The 21,294-nt window shown below is 53.8% G+C and overlaps 1 protein-coding gene across 1 annotated transcript in view; it reads left to right on the forward strand.

Moving 5' to 3' along the window:
• Ptp36E (protein tyrosine phosphatase 36E) overlaps positions 1–21,294 on the forward strand; it is a 30,963-nt gene that overhangs the window by 451 nt on the left and 9,218 nt on the right. The window contains exons 2-3 of the mRNA XM_018640120.1: positions 42–704; positions 1,139–1,297. Coding sequence (XP_018495636.1) covers positions 42–704; positions 1,139–1,297 — 822 coding nt within the window. The remainder of the gene's footprint in view (positions 1–41; positions 705–1,138; positions 1,298–21,294) is intronic.

The following is a 21,294-nucleotide window of genomic DNA, read 5'->3' on the forward strand; positions in this document are numbered from 1 at the left end:
AGATGAAGACATCTTTGGCTACGATTTCAATTTCGTTCCAGCTCAACGTCGGCAAGTACCCCGCTTTTGGGAAAGGCGCCTATGGCTATGGTGGAGGCTACGGGGGAGGTTTCGCTAAAGGTTTCGGAGGAGGCTATGGAGGAGGCTACGGCGGCGGCTACGGTGGAGGATACGGAGGCGGCTACGGTGGAGGATACGGTGGCGGCTACGGTGGAGGATACGGTGGAGGATACGGTGGCGGCTACGGTGGAGGCTATGGAGGAAGATACGGAGGAGGATATGGCGGGGGATACGGAGGCGGAGGGGGAGGCAACCTTCTCGGAGGAGGAGGAGGAGGCAACCTTCTGGGGGGAGGTGGAGGCAACCTTCTGGGGGGAGGTGGAGGCAACCTTCTGGGGGGAGGTGGAGGCAACCTTCTAGGGGGAGGTGGAGGCAACCTTCTGGGAGGAGGCGGAGGCAACCTCCTGGGGGGAGCATTGGGTGGACTGAGGGGCTTCGGCAACGCATTGGGTTTCGGAGGATCTTATGGAGGCGGTGGTTCTAATGGCGGCATAGGAGCGAGGCCTTTCATAACACCCGTCGGTGGAATAGGCGGTTTCAATTACGGCGGCGTGAGCCATTACATGAAGAATTTCCATAAGACAATTTCAACCCACGTTTCGGAAGGAGGATCTGCCGCTGGAGGTGCTGCTGGATTTGGACAGGTCGCGCCGTTCGGCGCTTACTGGCGGAGACGCTGAGCAATAAAACAAATGCGAGTGGGATGAATCCTGAGTGTTCTTCTTGTAGATTGCTTCCGTTCCTCCCTCTGGAATCCTTATTTATATATATATCTGTTATTCGTTCAAGCATCTTAATCCTGCGGGAGAATTCGAGCAGAACGTCGGGCTAAAGTCATCCGGAACTCGTGCCGAGACGACTTAAACAATTTCTACTCCCACGAATCTCACGAGAGGCAAAAGTCTAAACTCTCAATCCCACGCTGGTGCCTGGCTTTGGCTAATCTGAAAGATATCGCTGGTTGCCCCGTGAGCAATCTCTCCGGTACTGCAATAATTTCGTCTTTTTCAAAACAATCCCATCACGATGCAATGCGATAGCGTGCCCGCCTGCTCGTCTACGTTTCGTTCGCTCGCAGAGGCCTCAGAGGCGCCACGACTTCGTCGGGGCAAGCTTGGAGGCCATCGTCTGTATCAATGATAACGACAACATCAACAAAGACAGTTTCGACGGCAAGACTTGCCACGGCGACAAATCAGTGACACGATTCTTTCCGAGTGCGGAGGCGGATGCAGAGGTGAGAATGGCAAGACGGGAGGCCGGAACTCGTTCGGCTTCTCTCTGAGAGGTGTCATCCCTCATCCAATCAGACAGAATTACTCTTCCGCGTCACATCTATGTAGGTATACAAGATGGAGAGAGCGACAATTCGCTCTCGTCCAGAATGGGAAACAGAGCTAGGTCTCACAGGAGTACGCGGCTTACTCCTAAACTCCGAAGAGGTACGCTTGAGCTCCTTCCGATCTCCACTCCGAATCTGTATCCTTTTGGATCTTCCCCTGCCGAAATGTTTCAATCGACGCCAAGCTACGGATCACTCGATCAGCACTGATTCCACTTGATTCCACTGATCCCTTGCGAGCAGACGATTCTCCCGGACGCATCCACGCAGATGCCCCAATCCTGAGGGCAGCGAGCCCCACCGCAGGCGTTGCTTTCCTATTCACAGCCCCTGAGGAGCTCGTCCACGGACACACCGCCTCACATTGGTTCAGAGGTCCAGAAAAGCTGGAGAGTATCTCGTGTCAGCCCGGGTCGATATCGTGTCACTTGAAGCGATGCTTTTCAGATTTCGGTGGTCGAGCGACTGACAATTTGATCGAGGCGACGGCGATGCCCAGAAACGGAGCATAGGCCGCAACCTCGGACTGAATTCTAGCTTTGATCTTCCCTCTCACTCTTTCACGGGTCAGAACGGCATTGCGACATGGGTTTCAGCTCCTCTTCTTTTCAAAAGGCTCTCCCGAGTCCAAATAAGCGCCGTCGCTGAAATTGTTGAGTTAATCATGCGTAAGAGGAAGGGAGCTCCAGACGACGACGATGGCAGCGGGGGCGGCGGAGACGTCTGAGATGGAAAAGACGTTTTGTGACTCCTCCGTGTCCTTGATTCGCCGGGCATTTTAGTCGCTGCTCCGTTTTGCCGAAAAAGCGAGCCGTCGGTTGTTGACCGCCCGCCGGTGGCGTCCCGGCCGCGACATCCATCAAAGGGGGAAAAAGAAAAGAACATCTGAAACACGACCCTAGCGGCTATCTCGAGTCAAAAGATGACTGTAGTCGTGTGATTTCGCTGCTCTTACCTCTACTCGCTACGAGTGAGCTGCTGGCTCAACGCCCGAAAGCTCTCACTGCCGCTGTCAGCAAGCCAAGCGGCCAGTCGATGTCGTTTGCCAGGATCTCCTTGGGGAAACCCGAACTGTTCCCCCAGACGAATTTCTCCCTCTCTGCCCGATCATCCATCGATTCGTGAGAGCAGACCCAATGCAAGAGGAATAGCTCCTGGAAAGGTCAATCCCTGTAGCCGGGATTTGTTCTGACCGGAGTCGTGCCCTCGACTACGACATCTCCTGCTAGAGATAGACAAGAGAGACATATCGAGTGAGTAACAAAATATTTGGACAGAAAGAGGTCAGGGAGAAGGAATACGGAGACGAGGGTGGCTCCCAATTTTATTACATTGTCGCAAACGAAGTATCCGTCCTCGCTTGAGTTCACTTGGCCGGCCTCGACAGAGACAATGTGATCACAGAGGGTTCGACGGAAAGAATTGGGGCAGGGACGTCGATACAATCATCGGCGCGCCTGAGGAGTGATTACGTCATACGAGCGTTCGTCCGCTCGCGCCTTATTTGCCGAGGAGCCAGACGATTTTTCCTTCGCCGCTCTCCCGTCGCGGCACGGAACCGATACTGCCATCCTTACTAGAGCGCTCCCCGGAATTCAGCATCGAGTGTCTCTACGAGCTCGAGCGGGGGGACAAACCCGGTCAGAATATCTCCCGGCTTTCCTCCGGCGGAGGGACCGATCGCGAGGAAAAACAAATCCACCAGCAGATCAACGGAAGGCATACAAAGTACAAGCGATCGGATTGTTCTGAGGGTTCAAACGGTTTTTGGCTTCGGTCCACCTCGGCAAGGCAACATTGCCGCCGCTACCGCTGCTCGTTCGGAGAAGATTCCGAGGCGTCCGAATGCTGGGGTCGGCCTACTACTAGTACCCAGAGCTGAGGCTCGCAAGGGAAAGCAGAAGCCGGCAGGGAGATACGAGAGCAAGGGGCGGCAACGAAGAGTCTCGGGAGAATGCATTCTGGCAGGACTCGAGCAAGCTGTGCGGCGAAGTCTTGAGAGCTTCATGACTTACCCGGCGGATCGGAGGGAAGAGCTCTCGCATGGCTTGCGACGGCGATGGAAAAACAAGCGTTGGCTTCGTGGAAGGGAATGCATTGGATGAATTTGGAGCCCGGGCCGGAGTCAGACTCTAAGTGATACGCATCACTTCAACATTCGATCATTCTGAAGTAGAAGAATAATCTCGCCCGATTTGAGCGCAAGAAAAAGGTCTCGCTTCGCAGAACGGAATGTCTTTGCGTGTGATACGTAGTCGTCTCGGTTTCCTCGGCATCCGTTTGCTCTATCGATCCATGAAAGAACCTCTCGGAGCAATCTTCGAGCGACCTTGCCAGCAAGAAGAGAACAACAGCAGGACGTCATCTTCGAACGTCTGATGGACGACGCAAGAGCGACCACCCGAGCAAGAACAAGCCAACCTGAGATGAATGTATCTCCTCCTGACTGGTGACTCTCAGCAGGTTTCAGGCCTGTCTCGCCCCCCTTCCCCCAAAAGACGTCCCAAGCCGAACGCCCAAGCCCTGCCCCCTCCCCTGACTGAATACATAAGTTAGCCCTCTCGGTTCCGTTCGTTTGCAATTCTCGAACCGCTTCGCGTCTGGCGGTGGATCCGCAAGGCAAGCCAGCATATCGCTCCGTTAGCGCATTCTGTAGAGGAATGCATGAAAGAATTCCGTTCGTTCGTTGGCGTTGCGTCGATAATCTGGCGTTATTTGTCGTTGTCACGCCACCGTTGCGGTCGTCCTCGGCGCTGACGCCGGACGGGGATCCGTTCTGTTCGACAAAACTGAATTCCTCATGCATACCTACGTAGGTAGGTACGTACGTTTCGTCATGTTTGCGCGCACGTTTGGGGAATACATGACTCGTCTGAAAGCTGCTCGATCAGACACCGGGACCGAACCTCAAAGGTTCGATGCGGCTCAGGACGCGGTTCGCTCCTAATTGGGATCGTGTCGTCTCGTCGCGATTGCGTGTTCGAATTTTCACTTCATCGCTACGTCGGCGTCGCTGCCGATACAACAAGCGCCGGGCTGTGTTTGCGAGAGGACGCATTTTGCGAGCGTCATCTACAAGCTGCGCAGAGTGGCCTTGTGTCCTTCTTTCTATTGAAAGTAAGTGCTGCGGCAGAAAGCCAGGAATGTTGTAACGCTTTTCTCCTGGCTGCTGCTTCCCTTGCTCCTCGAGGGACTCATTCAACATAACTCACTATGTGGCGGTGAAGGCTAAAGTGACATCGGCGGCCATTAGCTTTATAAGCAATGTTTACATCGCGAGCAGCGTAAGAACGTGACGTCATAAAACTGGAATAACGGGCCGCTCGGTTCCGGATGCCTATCAACCTCCGATAGACGCGATCCGCGAGGCAACGAGCTTGGAATCCGATAGCGAAACTGCTCGTCAGGTAGATTCCACGTGATATCGATTGGGGAGGGGTATACAGTGCAGAAGCTCGGGAACCGGGCGTGTCGCCAAGGTTTTCATGCGAATGAGTTCGAGAGCTCGAATTTTCGGGTCGTGCTTCTGTCCCGATTGTCATTCCAGGAGGAGTCCGTGCCCCGGACGCGTCTTCTTGGGTCGAGTGACATCATTTCGCTCGAACATCGGTGGAAGTGGGGAATCCGCGCTGTATAGAAAGATGCTGATCGGAGCCATGAACTTGCGGACAGCGGGAGGATGAGAAGTTCTTGTCGCTCGCCGGCTGCTGGAAATCACTGCCTCGACTAGTCGTTCACTGAGAAGGCCGCGACCTCGAGAGGAAGAGGTCCTCGGTGAGGGAAAGGTCCCAAGAGGAAAGGGAAGCTTGCCCGCCAGTCGCCTGTGTCGATCTGAGGATCGAGATCCACCGAGCGAGACATGAAGGCCTAGAGCGTATAGAGACCGGCGCCTGAGCTCCGCCGCTCTCTTGCACTCTCACTTCAAAATGTGAGTGGGTGATTTAACTTTCTAGTCGTCGTCATCTCCCTGTTTTCGCCCTTTCTCTCGTCACTCCTAAATTCCCCGAACGAGAAACGATATTTTTCTGGACAAACAAGTCGAATCTACCGTATGGATTTCGGGTAAGGTGAGTTAATCTGCTCGAGCATCTAGAAACTTGTAGGTACCATAGATCAGAAAAGGTTCAATTCGGAAGAAACTGTGTAGAAAATTATGACCTCAAGGGATTGTTCAAAACCGATCAGCTTTGATTCAACTTCGACTCGGGCCGGGTCTGACTGAGATGGAAATTCGGGGTAAACTTCTGCAGCACGCGATTTTCCCGGTCATACGGAGGGAGGAAATCGTTTTCTCCTGCCCTTGCCGGGGATATCTCCTCCCCTCCCCGCCCCTCGTGATGCATAAAGAAAATATAGCGAGGGAAATCATCAAGATTCCGTTGATTTCTTCGCCTACTTCTTTGCGCACACCTGATAAGATTTTCGTAGATTGAAAGAACGTCGAGGTCTATACCCTTTGTTTCCTAAGATCTTCCGCGTAGCTCCCCGAAGCACTTTATTCCCGTGACTGCGACGCGTGCTTTCCCCGTGAGTTTCCCCCCCCCCCTCCTCCCAACCTTCGAGACAGAGATTTCACTCAGCCGTGTAGGAGTAAACACAATTCTACCGAGACGAAACAACTTCGTGGAGTACTCGAAGTCTCTCCTTTATCCGTGTACAACTTGTTGAAGTGTTCTCTGGCGAATCACGGTACTCGTGGGCGGATAGCAGTTCCGGCCGTGTAATATAAGTAGCGGATCAATATGTTCATCTCGAGGTTTGAAGTGCGCGACAACGACGTATGGTGGCCTTCATTGGAAGCATTCAAGCTGCATTTCTGCAGAGGTACTCCACTGGGCGAGTTGCTTCTCGAAATCGATTCATTGATTGACTCGCCGTCTGAAGTCTACTGGACCGGAAAGAATGAAGCTGGAAGCTCGAGCGAACCCTGTCGTTGCCAAAGCGATTGGAGCGGTTCACGTACTGCGAGACGTATCGATATTGCGAAATAGAAACAGAGGGACTCCCACATGCTGCGACCCGAACCCAGGAGTGAACTCATCAACGACTGCCTCTGCCACCTGGAGCGTCACGTTGCGATGGCCATCTGCGACAACGGGACTGTGATTTTGTACATCTGCTGACCGCAGAGCGCACATCTGCGGAGCGTTCTGGGAAATCCGACCCGGGGTATTCGAAACGGGAGGAAGATCATCGAGCGCGAACTTGCCGATGTTTCCCAAGCTTTCCCGCGACCGAGACAGGCTCGTTTTCTGCGGGTGCGAGCGACTTGGAGAAAACTTGGCTCGCGGCTTGACATCAGCCTTGAGTACCTTCAAATGGCTGCCCATCATATTCTCATTTGGAAATTCGTCAGTCATTCAGTCGGTCCGTCGGACCGACGGACGTGCGGACGGACATTCGGAGCCGAGGACAAACCCACTGACGGCACGGAGGGACGCGGCCGTACGTACTGAGCCACGGCTGGACGAGCCGAAGATACCCTTCGGAATCGTCGTTCTTTTCCCGAAAAACGAAACGTTTCCTCACGCCTCCGCCCCCCTCCCGTTTTCGTACCGCGGTGTCCGAGAGGGAAAAGCTCGTTGGACAGGATCGGGTAGGGGAGCGAATGACGACCGAAAAGGAGAGTGCGAATGAGGGAAAAACTCGTTCCTAAACACTTCAGAGTCTTCCTTCGCTGGCAGCGTTGTTTCCTTGGATCCTCCAGCGCAATCTGTGTGGCTCTAACGGTGTTGATGGAAAAGGCTGCGGAATCGCGGTTGGATTCTGTTCCCGGTTCTGTCGGTGCCGTCGTTCCGGACGGCAGTTGTCGGGAAAGCTTTTCGCAGTTCCTCTTCATTGCGGGCCGGCCGTCGCTCCTCGACGACCACAAGCGGAATGGCCAATTAAAAAGGCGATGCCGATACCACTTCCAAGAGCAGCTGCAGCAGAAACGGCAGCTGTAAACGTAGTCGACAACGTGGAGCGACCGGACCCCGACCGGCGACTGCTCCAAGTCATTCCCTCCTGTGAGTGGCGTCGGCGCCGTGTCGTCGTCGATTCGGCATAATGTGTACTTATCGACCTCAAGAGGGGCAAGATAACATGCTGAGTGGATTTTCTGCTGCTTCTGACGCTCGGGAGCGCTTCGTGTACTGCCGGAAAGCATTCATGGACTCTTGTCTCTATAGAATCTCTATTCTATCGGGAGAGACCCCGCTGAGCGAACAAAGCTGCTGTTCACTAATTGCTATCCGCAGACAGCGGGGGGAGGGAGAGGGAAAAAAGACGACAACCACGGACAGAACGAAGAGAGCGGACATGGAATCGGAAAAGATTCAGCCGCCGCGCCGTCGCCGACGTCGATCAGAGGTAATGCCATTCAGCACGGTTTCGTCCAATCCTGCGTTCGCTCCGGGCCAGACGAGCGGTGGTGAACGTCTGAGTTACGGCTCTTCTCCGATTCGACTTGTTCCTTTTCGGTTCCCCGTCGGTACACGACCGGAGCTCACTCTCAGCGACCGACCACTCCCTCGGACCTTAATCTTTACTCACTCACCGACGACTCAAACCCATGAGACAAACGACTGACTGAGATTGCTTGGATTTCGAAGTTTTTCTCGGATGAAATTTACATGCATACATATTCGACTCCTCTCAAGGCTATCTCCATCTAGCTCTGCATTAGCCCAGAATCGGTTTTCGAGAGGTATAAAAGGGAACGAATCCAGAGAGAGCTCGAATATCTATTCCTGGGGGAGTTTGCGATGATGACTCTGGGGAGAGTCTTGGGAGTAGCTCCCAGGGAACTTTAATGATCGGCTCGAGAAGCGAGCAGACGCCGGGGAAGAACTCTCCGAGTTCCTTGTATATACGATCCCCTGAATTCTACTTGTCCTAATCTCACTCAGATTCGTTTGCGAGAGCCACCAGAAACGGAAACTTCGGCTACCGCAGCGCAGCGACCTGGAGCTCTCAGCGAAGCAGACTGCCAATCATGAGGACTTGGGGGTCGCGAGGACTCGGGGACGCACTTGAAATTCCCATGGCCCCATTGTTCATTCGAGTCGAGAGCCCAGTCGAATGTGAGTCGTCGGAGGGACTGCGACCGGGTCCCCGGCGGCAGGGACTTGTGGGGAAAATGCCCGAGAGAGGTGTTCAAGTTGAACTTCGAGGTCCACAGGTGTCTGCGCGCGAGACCAGGCCTCGGAGAGAACTCCACGCGTCGAATGGATGAGGATCGACATCCTGCGTGTTTCGGGAATTGTGAATGAGCTGCGACCGCAATCGTTGTCATCTTCCATCTTTAGAAGCTGCGGCAGCGATGAAATATCGAAGGATTCCTCCCCCTAAACGAATTATTCTCATCGAGTAGAATCGATACCTTTCTGAGATTCCGACCTCGATCTCGGACCCAAAGGACGGGAATATTATTGTCACCGACGACTCCCAGAGTTTCGCCGACTGTTTTTCCGGAATTGAAGCATATCCGTATAATTATAATCTGGAAGGCTGGCGAGGAACCATCAGGGTCATTGGCGAGTTCAGCGTTGCAAGCGGAAGAGTAACTCAGCTCTCGCCAGATGACAGAAGCTACGAAATCGGGTTATTCTTGTCAACAGCTTCATTTTATAACACCTTCGGGCAAAGCTCAGAGAGGTAATGGAATATTTTTCCCGACGAGGAGGGAAGCTGCCTCCTATGTCGTGCGCACTTTGTTGTCCGGCGAGTTTCCGAAGCGGCAGCCACAATTACGCGCGAAAACTTCCATAGCGCTGTCGTCACCATCCGAACTACGAGAACGAGCGGTCGAGTCGAGTCAAACCAGGGTTGTTTGTCATCGTGTACATTTCCAACGGCCCTAGAACGAAGACTGCTCAGTTTGGCCGACTCGGCGAGATGCGCGAAACCTCTGGAGCTTACGTCGTAGCCTCAGGAGAGACCGCTCTTGCGTGTTTGCCTCGCGAATTTTGAACAGCACCATGAGACCAACTGATTGTCCGTCTCGTGAACTCATCGTGGTCGGTGAGCTCGTGGTCGTCGCGCGGTGTCGGGCGCTTTCTCTTCAGAGAGGGTCCGTTGGCATTCGCGCTGAGAGACTCAAGTGAAGAACAAGCCCAGAGCTGTCTGCCAACAGATTCGGACCAGTGCTGCGGGTGCTACCGCCGCCGCTGCCGAAAACAAAACCTGTACGAGCTCGCGGGAAGTCTCTGCGAATTTTCGACGCTCAGTACTCACGCTCCGTCGGCTCGCCGTAGGTCGGTGGGAACACAGACTTTCGGCTTTCGGAAGCGAGAGACGCGTGTTTGTGCGTGCGGTGATTGAGTGCTCCGACGGCAAAGAGACAAAAATTTCAAGAGTGTTTTCGTTTCTTTTGACAGGGACCACAATTCAAGCTGAAAACCACCGAGGTCATGGATTTCAATATTTAGACACTAGAGGTGAGTTTACCATTGAGAACTTCCGCCATAACATAAACGTGTCTTACCCCGTAAACAAGATGTTATACACGGGAACACATGTTACGTCACTAGACCCTACCTAGTAAGCCTCTACTTTGTACACGTTTGCATCGCCCGAGCCGCTGGCAGCTGCTCTGATATCGATTTCCCCACTCGACCGTAGCAATAGGATTCCTAGCAGGCTGGATGAAAGGAATCGAAGATTGAGGGGATAATAAGCGGCTAGGCGTCTTTCGCATAATGAGATCTGCGTATTCTCCGTCCGAATTTCCCTCGATCGCGGTTGCGGGCAGCTCACGCAACAGCTCGTTTGTTGACTACAGTCCCCTCGCGTGGATATTCGAGCGATGGCAAACCGGTCTGGACAGTAAATTGTGAATTCCACGTGAGCTCCACGTCCGGCAACGGGGGCTCGCCAGAGGGGGGAATGTATTCTCCCGAGGCTTTTCCCCAAATGAAAGTAGCCACTTCTGGTGGCGGACGTTGCTGCGCGTGCTACTACACTCGAGCTGAAGTCTTGAATCATCGGCGTCACGTCTTCCCGGCGCTTCCGCAGAGCATTTCCATGGAAAACAGTTTTCCCCACGGCGCATTCAAGTCTTCTTAGACCGGGATCCGAGAGCTGTGCATGCTGCCGGAGTCCCTCACGCACGCTCTCGGGAGTGTAACCAGAAGCTCCGGTGTAGTCGGAAAGAAGCGAATGCGGCTGATTGTTAGGACAGATGTTGCTTAACGGTCATTCGTTAAGAACGCTCTCCGCTGAAGCGTTGCCGATTCGACTACGATTGACCTTGGTGCTGTTTTTCACGTCGGTCGACGTGATTAGGTCTACGCTTGGTTCATTGGCCACCGCCTGGATGTTCGGACCATTGTGTTCGGTACCGACGCGTTCTGACCCCGAGGCCCACACGTCGAACGGCCGCCGGAGATAAGGACCGTAGTTTACGTTGTTTTCGGCGAGCAATATCGAAGTATGGCTCGGTAACATATCGCCGTTGATAAGCACGCCAGGCACGACCTAATCCGAACATCGAAGACACTCGCAAGAGGGACTCTCGTTAGACTCGCGCACGTTTGTCTGCTGATGCTATCACGTGATTCGCAGGCGGAGGAAAATCAAACGAGTACCTCTATACAGTTTCCTTTATTTCCTTATTGAAACTCTGCTTCGGATAGCGTGTTCTGGTATATACCGAAGGGTTATACAGCGAAAGAATTGAATTTTCAATCGGCAGTGTCTCCGTTAAGCTTCGTTCATATCTACCGAGGGCATAGCGACCTGAGAGCGAATCGTACGAGACTTTTCGATCGTTTCGCAATCGCTCAGTCCCGGCCCACTGGTAGGGACCGGGATTCTGTGCAGAGCGAGGGACCGATCTGTCAAACTCGTCCTCGATGTCTCCCCGAGCTAGGGATGAAGATAATGTTCACGAATTTCGGTGAAGTATCCATTGATCCCGGCATACGAGAGTGTTCCAGAGAACGGAATGGGACTCGGAACATCTCTCGCCAGAACCAAAACCGGCTCTGATGAAATGACTACCACCGAACTCTTCTTCTGACGTTCGACAAAAGATCGCTTCCTTGGGCCTTTTCTGCCTCACGCTGAGCATCGCTCGTTCGAGACAGCGTTGAGCGGCTCTGGTTCGAGGAGGAATTTCAACTTATTAGTTCGTCTGCTCATCGTAGGCTCAGAGGCCAAGGTTTCCGATGACCGTGGCCCATTTAGTGAATGAACACGAGAGAGGTCAGTCGCGTCGTCGTAGACAGCTCATGCAGACTCCGTGATCGGGGCGCAACCGGGTCATTACCAGCCAATATCTCAAGGCCCAGATTCTCGCCTCCTCCGCCTTCAAAAGCAGCGGAAACTCTTCAATATAACACACAGACGACCATCGCCACGTGCGGCCATTATTACCACAAATACTGCTGACGGTGGGCCGAAGAATTGCTCGCGGCTGTGTTAGCTATTTTGTCTGCGCGCCATCGGACATTTCTCGAGAGGTAAACTCACGGTTTGAGTGTGCCAAATGAACTGTGACGAGAGTGTCAGAAAAGTATTCATGCCTGCTGCTGTGAGCGTCATTCGACGGCGCCAGTCTAGAAGTCTATTTTCGCTTACGGTTCCCGTCGGAAAAACTCCCAAATATGTGCATAGTCGATGCGTCCCTTCAAACACCCAGAGAGAGGAACTCCTTTTGGACTTCGATGCGGAAGTACGGGAACGTCAGAAGTCGGCCATGGGGAGAAGTAGCAACGAAGAGCTACTTCAAACGAGTACCGGGCTCTGAGCGCTTGTACAACTTCTGGAGTGGAGCGCTCGGAGCAGAGCGTATCATAGTTTCCATCAATCAACGCAGCGAGCCGAGCACTAGGCGGTGCGGCGCCCGGGAACGGGTGACAAGGCGGAATTCGATCCGCGAGCGCCGCTGTCTCTGCTATTCGCCGGGTCGAGGGGAAAAAAGAGCGATAGGGACGACACAAGTTTGAAACGGGAATAGCGAAATCGGAACAATCAGTCGAGCTGGGGCGAAAGGTATTTTCCGATAGCTCGCTCGGTACTTTTTTCTTTCTCGGATAAATCCGATTCACTCCTCCAATAGCGTTTCCGGTTGAAGCTTTTGAAGCGCTCGTCGCCTGCAGCGCAGAGACACGCCGACGGCCGACTAGCTTCGATGTGACCTATTCCGAGCCCGATCTGGTCCGCGTCCTCGGGAGCTATTCAGAGTTTCGCGCCGAACCTCGTCTAATTCCGAGATTCCGCAGGCCGAACGGAAGGGGAAGAAGGGATTCCGTCCGGATTTCCATCTGAATTTGCGCCTCGGTTTCCGCATGCATTGCCGTCTGTCTGGTCCTGCGGGGGATGGGGAAGGGGATGGGGGTGGGAACGGAATCGAGGCAGAGCCTCTTCTCCTCATTCGTCCGATCGTGGGCCCGGCCGGCTGCTCGTCCGTGCGACCAATAGTCTCGACAATTCTTAGACAAGGGGTATGGATTTCCTTTTGATTCGCTCGACTCGGCCGCTCGGAAGAGACTTGACGGACGGTTGGCTGGTTTACCATCTTACGTTTGGCTTAATCCGCGAACTCGACGGCGAAACCGCGCGAAGCAGCGAGGCAAATGCCGCGATGTTCTCGACACCTCGTCCCTCCGACTTAGCTGGCCATCCTGCGGCTAAGCGTCTGCTTGATTCGGGTATTTCCGTCTTCGGAGATACGAAGTAGGCTGAAATGAATTTCTTTCAAGGTCTGGGTCATCCAGGAGCGTGTTGACGTAGAGATGTTAGGGCAAGGGCCCATATTGATGATCGTCTCTTTCCACTGTCCACATTACGAGAGGGAACCAGTTCTACAGAAGGACAGAAGTACCTAGATGTGGTAGATGGGAAAACCGCCGAAATGACGGAAGCAGATTCGCTGAGATGGCGAACGGAAACGTCTCCGTCCCGCGTGCGCGCACAAACACGCGCGCTGTGACTTATGATTCCCCTATGAGTGGAACGTTAACGGCGAAACAACGAAAGCCACAAGCCCGACCGAGCGTTTCCCGGGAACATTCCCGTTCTCGGTGTCGAGTTCTCCATCCTTCCGTGCCTTCTCCCAGACCTCCGTGGCCGCTCTGTCGGGAGCGGAGGAGAAGGATGCGGGCGAGACAAATAGCCGAGGACGGAGGGAATATCCAGTAGCGGTGGGCGGGGGAGGGGGAAGAGACTTCATGAAAAGGATCTTTATCGTTGAAATCCAAGACGCCCTTGCGAAACGCTGATGAATGAATTCCTGACCCGCTTGCTGCGAGATTCCGCTCAAGACGTCGCTCCTTGCCACATGGCCGAAATCTCCACGCGTGACATTCCAAAGATGGAGACACAATTGGCTCATTTCGCTTCTGCACGCGACACGGGCGGCTCCCGCGTGGGAAGCGACACGACCAGAGGAGACCAACCGCGCCTACACGTTTCCAGCTCGTTCCGTCAGATCTGAAGGGAAGCAAGCCCTCGGAAAAATGGGACTCCTGCAATGAACGGGCACAGGAAAAAAGGACTCTCTGTCTATAAGATGGCTGGACGGCGCGGCGGTGACGGGCATGCCTTTGTTTGAAATAAGTTCACTTTTAATGGCCGCGGAAGTGAGGGAAAGTGCGGGGATAAGAGCCGGGTTGCGTTGAGAGAGTGTCACGTGCGGTCAGACGAATAAGTCTTCAGAGTCACCCACGGCTCAACGCACGCTAGAGGAACGCGGGTTTGTCGAGAGCGTCGCTGACGGAGCCGCAGGAGCGAGAAGCGGTATCCGAGAATGGTATCCGACGCATCTCTCCGCGTTCAGGTCTTGGTCATAGACATAGCACGACATACAATTAGGTCGCTCCATCGGCCAACATTGTGAGAGATTATTATGACTAATAAGTGACCCTTCGGGCTAATTCGCCTTCCTCGAGTTAGGTACCCAGTTAAACACCTCGTCGCCCGATCTCTTCTCCGATCTTCGTGTTCATGCTATAACCCGGATGGTACCGCTCTCGCGAACCTATCAAGGGAGCTGATGTACCCGAGTGGCGTGAGGCCGGGCCTGTCGGCGACCGTCGTCCTCGGAACCCCCTCCAGGAAACCCTGACGGAAATCCGGAGTCGCTTCCAAGGCGGGCGTTCCGGCCGGATATGCTGGAAATAATATTTCTTGCGGCCTCTCTCTCGATACCGAGCAGGACTGACCAACGAAGCGTTGTAGGCGATAATCCGACGGGTGATTATGCGGCTCGCACTCTACCGGGAAACCGAAGCATTAATCAGAGAAAGGATTGGAGCGAGTCAGATTTTCTTTCGCTCAAGCCGTTAGCTCCTTACCGGATCCGTCACCGCTCCGCTGTGTCACGTCGTCGTATTCTCGGGATGTGAGCCGTAACGATCGTCGATCGAAATCCGGCAGAGCGGCCTGCGTTGTTGCGTCGGCGGAATCGCCAGATTTCGTGAGTACCGCCCGGAGCGAATGAACGAGTTCGAATCAGCGTCGGCGTCGATCGTCTGAACTCGCTCAGGAAGGGCCCGTGTACGACCAATAGATAAAAATAAACACTTTCTGCCTAAGGTCGTAGACTCGCTACACACACATGCCGTCGTGAAGGCGACGATACTCCCGCTCAACGTCTTTCCACCGAAGCGCGATTCGGGATCCGGACAAAAACGAGAGGGAGTGGAAGCCGGAGGTCGGAACAGCGAGAGCTAACGTCTGCTGGAAGAGCGAGGGTTCCAGCGAATTGATCAGGGAAGATAGATGAAGCATCCAAGGAACGAACAAGCGACCAGGCTGCCTAGCGAAGCGTTCGGTTTCTCCGAAAGCAACTGGCTTTTCCGTCTGCTTCTTAGCTCTTCGTTTACTTTCCGAGCCGAGATTTTCCCTTCGCACAGACGACGTCCGTTGTTTGAGTTTCCCATCGAAGTCCGACCCCTGGTCCTTCTTTTCTGCTTGTCCTCGAACATGCCAACATTCCCCCCCCCCCTCTCCCCCTCCTTCCCCATACCCTTGCCCCGCACTCGAGTCTGTGTTTCCTCGCTGGTGGTCATTTCTGAGTCGAGCCTGATTTTCCAACCGGCCCTAAGATCAGACTCTGGCATAGCCACGGAGACCGACCGGCCATGACTGGCATTTTTCCTCTATTCGCTTCTCTCACATAGATGCTCTCCCAAGACGCTCTGAGCGTGCGAGCGTCTGACTGAACTTTCGGTTCAAGCGGGGTCTAATGTGATTAAATCGCACTCGGCTTGATGTGTTGAGTGGAGTGAAAGGCTGCGTTGCTTGTTTTTTGCTTTTCCCTTTCCATATGTTCTGTCCCGAACGACCGATACAGATCCAATGGGAGCAACATCTGGTGGAAAATCGTCGGCAGACAAGCTCTGCCCCCGACTACACCGAACACGTCTCTCTGGATCTCGGTAAAAAAGCTAGAACTTCTTGTCCTCGTTGAGGCTGACATTAGAGATTTATTGTCGATGGATTTTTTCCCTGCCGCGTTTTTATCTACTCGGAGCCAGGAACCAGGTGATGCCACCGCAGAGGGCACAACAAGCGAAACGTTTCTTGAGCCGTAGTTAGCAAAAGTACCTTTCTGTTCGGATTGGTCAGGACACTGTACGAATGCGGCGCGGCGTAGGGTAACAAAAGATCTTGCTCACTATTTACCACCGCGGCCGGGGCGGAAACTTCGGCTCGGAGCACAAGCTTCCACTCATTCAGACCTTCCCGGGCGCTGCTGTGGCTTTCGGTCAAAACGCGGTTAGCGGAGAAGTGGTCTATTCTTCGTTCTACCGCTGAGAAACTTCGAAAAGCGTTCTACGCGATGTCGCCCAAATGCGAGAAACTCGTCAACAGTGATCGAATTACAGCTCGATCAGAGGTGTTCCACTCGAGGCTTTCTTCGATCGAGCGGAATTCCTGTCGCTTGCTTCCTTTCTGCGGAAGGCCATTCTTGGGCAAATGGAGAGTTCAATAGCCCCTCGCTTCGACAGCTGAATGTATTTCGAACCGGGAACGCCGCTTCGCAGAAATCATGATTGTTTATAATAATTGTGGATGTGGATGCTTAATCACGCTCAGTGGATCGTTCCAAGAACGCGCTGGATCGTTTTGCATGGGTGCGACTGACGAGCGAAGTTGTCCCTTCCATCGAAGCTTCATCAGCAGCGGTTCAACGTCACGCACAGGCGCGACCCAAACAACTCGATCCGAGAACTATTGAGCTCTGCAAGGGGGTCGCCCCTCACCGCTCCTCGGGCATCCGATAATTTAGCGCGAGTGAATCTTTCGCCGTATTTCCTTTCTCCTTTCGCGACTCTCTCTGATTTCCAGTTGTGACCGAAAGGTCATTCTTTCCTCATGCAAACACACGCGCCGCACTCGGAGAAATGTTCAGCGATCTCGGGAAAGCTGCAGAGAGTGCGATTACGGCGTCGGCGTCGCCGCATTCCGCGACCGTCATTAACACGCGGGAGCAACGGCGATGACAAAAATGATTTATTTTGTCCGAACACACATTTTGAATGAATTTTCGCTCGTATGACGAGAGGCAACGTCGGCAAGTCTCTCAGGCGCCACGTCAGCGGATCTGAGCGCGAGCCTGGACCCTGCCCGAATTTCGCAATTCATCCTCCTCGCAGACACCACTTTTTGCACTTAAGGATTCTCTCATGATTCTTTATGATCACGCTGTCGCTCGTTCGTACGCTTGCTCGTCCCTTCATCCATCCGTCCGCCCGCCCGTTACGACCTCCGCTCATTCATTCCTTCATAAGTCGACTACGAGATCATTTCTGACTGAGTGAGTGGAGTTTTCTTCGATCGGGGATGTGCCCAGCGAGCGCAGACGACCTTGTCGATAATAAGTTGCTCCTCGCCGATGCGACGCCGATACTCCAAATTCTCGGACGGACATGATGGAAGATGCAAATCAGAGAGAATACCAGTTTCGGCCAAGGGGCTCTTTGCCATGATCGCGACGAAAGTGACCGCGAAAGTCTCCGCAGGATTCCTTGCGGTCACCGCGCAAGGTTTTGTACGGCGGTGAGCTGATCGCTAACTACGAAGTACGCTCCGTGTCCTATTAAATAATGAATGAAGCCAATCGCTCGTGAGCGACGTCGGTGCAGCTGGGAGCACGTTCCGGCAACCATGGGCTGAGACAGAGTGGGCGGGATAGTCCGTCCGAAAAGAAGCCGCTCGGAGGACTGGGGAGCACTCCACGGAGGCCGCCCCGAAAAGAGATTGAGTCTCTCCAGGAAACGCACGCGGGCTCGTGCACATGCGAGTTCCCGCGGAACGCTGCTCTCCACTGCAACCTCTACCGCTGGGTCGCGGAGATTACACGTCATTGTCCTTGACGTTGGCAAAAAAAAACTCTCCGACGAGTCGAGCGTCGAACCTTTGCAAACTACAGGTCTCCGGAAAGGAATCTCGACTTTAAATTACCCCCTGTCAACAACGCGTGCAGCAACAGAATATTCCACCGAGCTCGGAAAATTACTAAGCGGATTCGACGGTGATCTTTCGCTTGTCAATGGCTATTGATCTCGTAGGCCACCTCAGTGTAGGGACGGAGCGGAGAGGGTCTCGTGTGACAGCAGAAGCAGAAGTTCCGCGAATTTCGAGGCCCCAGGAAATTGTACTGGGCCGGATCGACTCTGAATCTGAGCGTGTGATACACATACCTTCAATCTGCGCGTGCTCTCTGACCTCGTGTGTCGTACATAATATGTACGTCGTCATTTCGGCACTGCGTCGATATCCTGTGCTTTGTTTGCTCAGTGCACAGCTACCCATGTTCTCCCGGAATGCATCACTCTCCGAGTGTAGCGATTCGATTATTGAATGTTCCGGGAACTCGCTCAAGCCGAATCCGACACGCCCTGGGTTCGATTTCCTCCCTAGGTCTCCGTCCGTCGGAGACGAACCGACGGGTCGTTGTTGCCCCTCGACGATATGAATCGAATTACTCGAATCGTTCCGAATATTAGTCAGAACAAACAATAATCCTCTGAAACATAATGGATGCCCAGAGAACGATCAACTGGTCGGGACCGGCGAGGCAGCTCTGCTTGGGGCCGACCTCCTCTGAAAGAAAGTTCAGCCGGGTGCATAGTATGCATAGTGAGAGTGCCTCGACCGCTACCAATCCGTTCTATGACGTATCTCTGCTTGGGTCCTGAGAGAAATCGGTGAGGTGGCCGCTTGGTCGACCACCCGACCATCTAGACTTCAAGTCGCAATCGACAGCGGCTACGAACTGGGACGCTTGCCAATTATTCCATTTTCCCCTTTCGAGGGACATCATCTCAATTTATCGGCTGCTGCAGTGCTCGTGTTTTTCGATGAGAGACTTCTGATGTTCTCCCATAGTTTCTCGTTTATCATAATCAGCGATTGTCCAGTCGCAGGACTTTCTCCCGGATTAGACGACTCAGCGCCGGAAATCCGCGCCAAAAGCCTGCCTCGATATGCCGTCGTGCCGTATCCTCGGACGATTTCCTCGCTTCTCTGTCAACAGCGGCGGAAAAGGAAACCAGCGTGATCGCTGTCCCATCTTCTTATGTCCCGACTCATACTGATAAACTTACTCCTCAATTGACGACCTCGACTCTGCGACAGAAACAATTATCGGTGACGGTGGCGTCATCATGGCGCGCGGCTACATGTGTCGGGGTTGCTCGCGCTACGACTCGGCCCCCGCGCGGGTCATACCGGCTTCTTTGAGAACAGGGTTTCAAGCATCATTCCGATGGCCATATCGTCACTTGCCGTGATGAGCGTTCCACCTTCTCCCCTTTCATGCTGTGCGCATGTTCTGTGCAATAAGTTCGCTCGTTTCGCTCTCTCTGACGCCAGGAAGCCTGAAGAACAAGTCCGCTCACCGTGTCGCTCAGTCGGGCGGCAGCTGATCACTGGCGTAATCTTTCGCGATTAGACACTTATTGCCTCAATAAGTAAGCGAGCCGTTGCGGAGAGTATCCGGACCGAGCCTCATGTAATTAAAGCACCACGGACAGGCTCGGGTAGGTTGTTCCCCAAGGTCTCACCGCTCATGTCGACACGACCTCAGTCAAACGATGGTCTACATACTCGCTTTCCGGACTGACGTTCATAGGTACGCTCCAGGATACGTCCTATTGATAAGCCTCAGTCGAACCTGACCAACTGTGGCTGGGGACCAATGGAGGGAAGCGCATTCTGACGTTTGTCATGAATTTGGCGCGAAGCCAAAGTCCGGCTTTGTGCGGGGCCTTTCCCAACCACGTTAGCGGTCCTTGAACGAAAGAATGCGCTCACTCACGGCGGCCTGCAGCAGTCAGCGACCTCACACGGACGGACGACGGGCGTAACCGGATGGCTGATCGTATGTGCGGTGTTAATTTTTCAAAAGCCGCACATTTTCTACGCGACGAGCGACAAGAGCCGCCGAGCCTCATACGAACGAACGTGCCTCCGTCCGTATGATTCAGGAAAAGAGAAGACACGAGCTAGCTGGCCGCAGATAACTGCGCGGCCGTCGACCACGCTATGAAGGTGGTCGGCCGACGGCGTGCCCGTGCATCACTGACGACAATATCTCCCTTATTCTCGCGAGACGGCAGATAAACGTCTAGTACGGCTCTTTTTCGTCTTTCTTCGTCATTTTGCTCCGACTCCAATTGCCTCGAGCAGAGACGATCCTGGGCGCATATCACGACGAGAGACGTTTTCCACTGGAGAGGCGTCCGAACCGCACGTTGTGGAAACTCCGATTTATGAAGAATCACGGGAATTAAGAATGAAGACGCTCATCTTGCAGTCCAGCGCTTCAATTATTGATCGCCGCACCATGTGTAATTCTCTGGCGTTGTCGACGACGACGACATACAATCTTCAGGTCAGCCGCTGCTCGCCGACAGAATGTTTTTATCCTTCATGTGTTCGTTTTCCCTTATTTCACCAGATTCCTTAATTTCGCCGTAATTCTCAGTTACCAAAGGAGCGAGTTCCCACCCCTATCGCCGTTCTCGCTGTTGTTGTCGTTGCTGTTGTTGTTGCTGCTGTGGTGTCGTTACTGCCGCTGCTGGGTAGCTTTCGGGCACGTCATAGACTCGGCACGGCGACAGGCAGACGGCTGAGCTCTCGGCTGCGTGGTGGTAGTGGTGGTGGTATACCATTCATTCTTTTCCTCACTCGATAGAGAATTGCGCGTGTTATGTGAAGCCAATGACGACGGGAAGCCCGCCAAGGTCGAACCGTCGCTGCCGACGATGACGACGATGAAATCTCTCGGATGGTAACGGACAACTTGGTTGTGAACGCTCTCAGAAATCGCTAGCTAGCCAACGATTAGGTTCATGCAACGCGCCGAATCGTTGGTTCTCTTCCATCGCCTCGGGCCTTACACGAGCCGGAGTTTGCGGCGGCCGCAGCCGAAGTAGCATTCTGCCCGGCTGTGTTGGCCGAGATCTCTTCCATCCTTTGCTCCTCGAGGCGGCAGGAGCCTTGCGGCAATTTTCGACTGTTGCAGGCCGCATCCTAAAAATATCAAAAACGTTCGCTGCATCCGAAGGCGGCACCGTGTGTTCGAGGTATGCTGGTAATCGGGACCGGCACCAAGAAGTCTGCCATTGGATATGACTCAGGGAGTCCGCCGAGAGTTGTCGGGGAAGAACTCGAGGCGGAGCGAGATAAGTGAAGTGGAAAAGATGTTCTCCCCTCACATGGAAAAGATTCTCATTCGTTCGTTTGCTTATCTCGACCGAACTCATGTGAACAAGGAGCCTTCCCTCTACAAGGATCAATCCGAGCGATGCAGACGAAGCTGGCCGTAGGTCCCTGACTCCTGAGCCTTATCAAGAGGAACACTCAATATCACATCTCCGGGAAATCGCCGATAAACAACAGCTGACCTGGCAGGGGAAGAGTTGAGCCGACCAACGGGCGGCCGATGTGAGGCG

This window comes from Galendromus occidentalis, unplaced genomic scaffold (assembly GCF_000255335.2).
Source record: "Galendromus occidentalis unplaced genomic scaffold, Mocc_1.1 scf7180000075612, whole genome shotgun sequence".
NCBI classification, from domain to species: domain Eukaryota; kingdom Metazoa; phylum Arthropoda; class Arachnida; order Mesostigmata; family Phytoseiidae; genus Galendromus; species Galendromus occidentalis.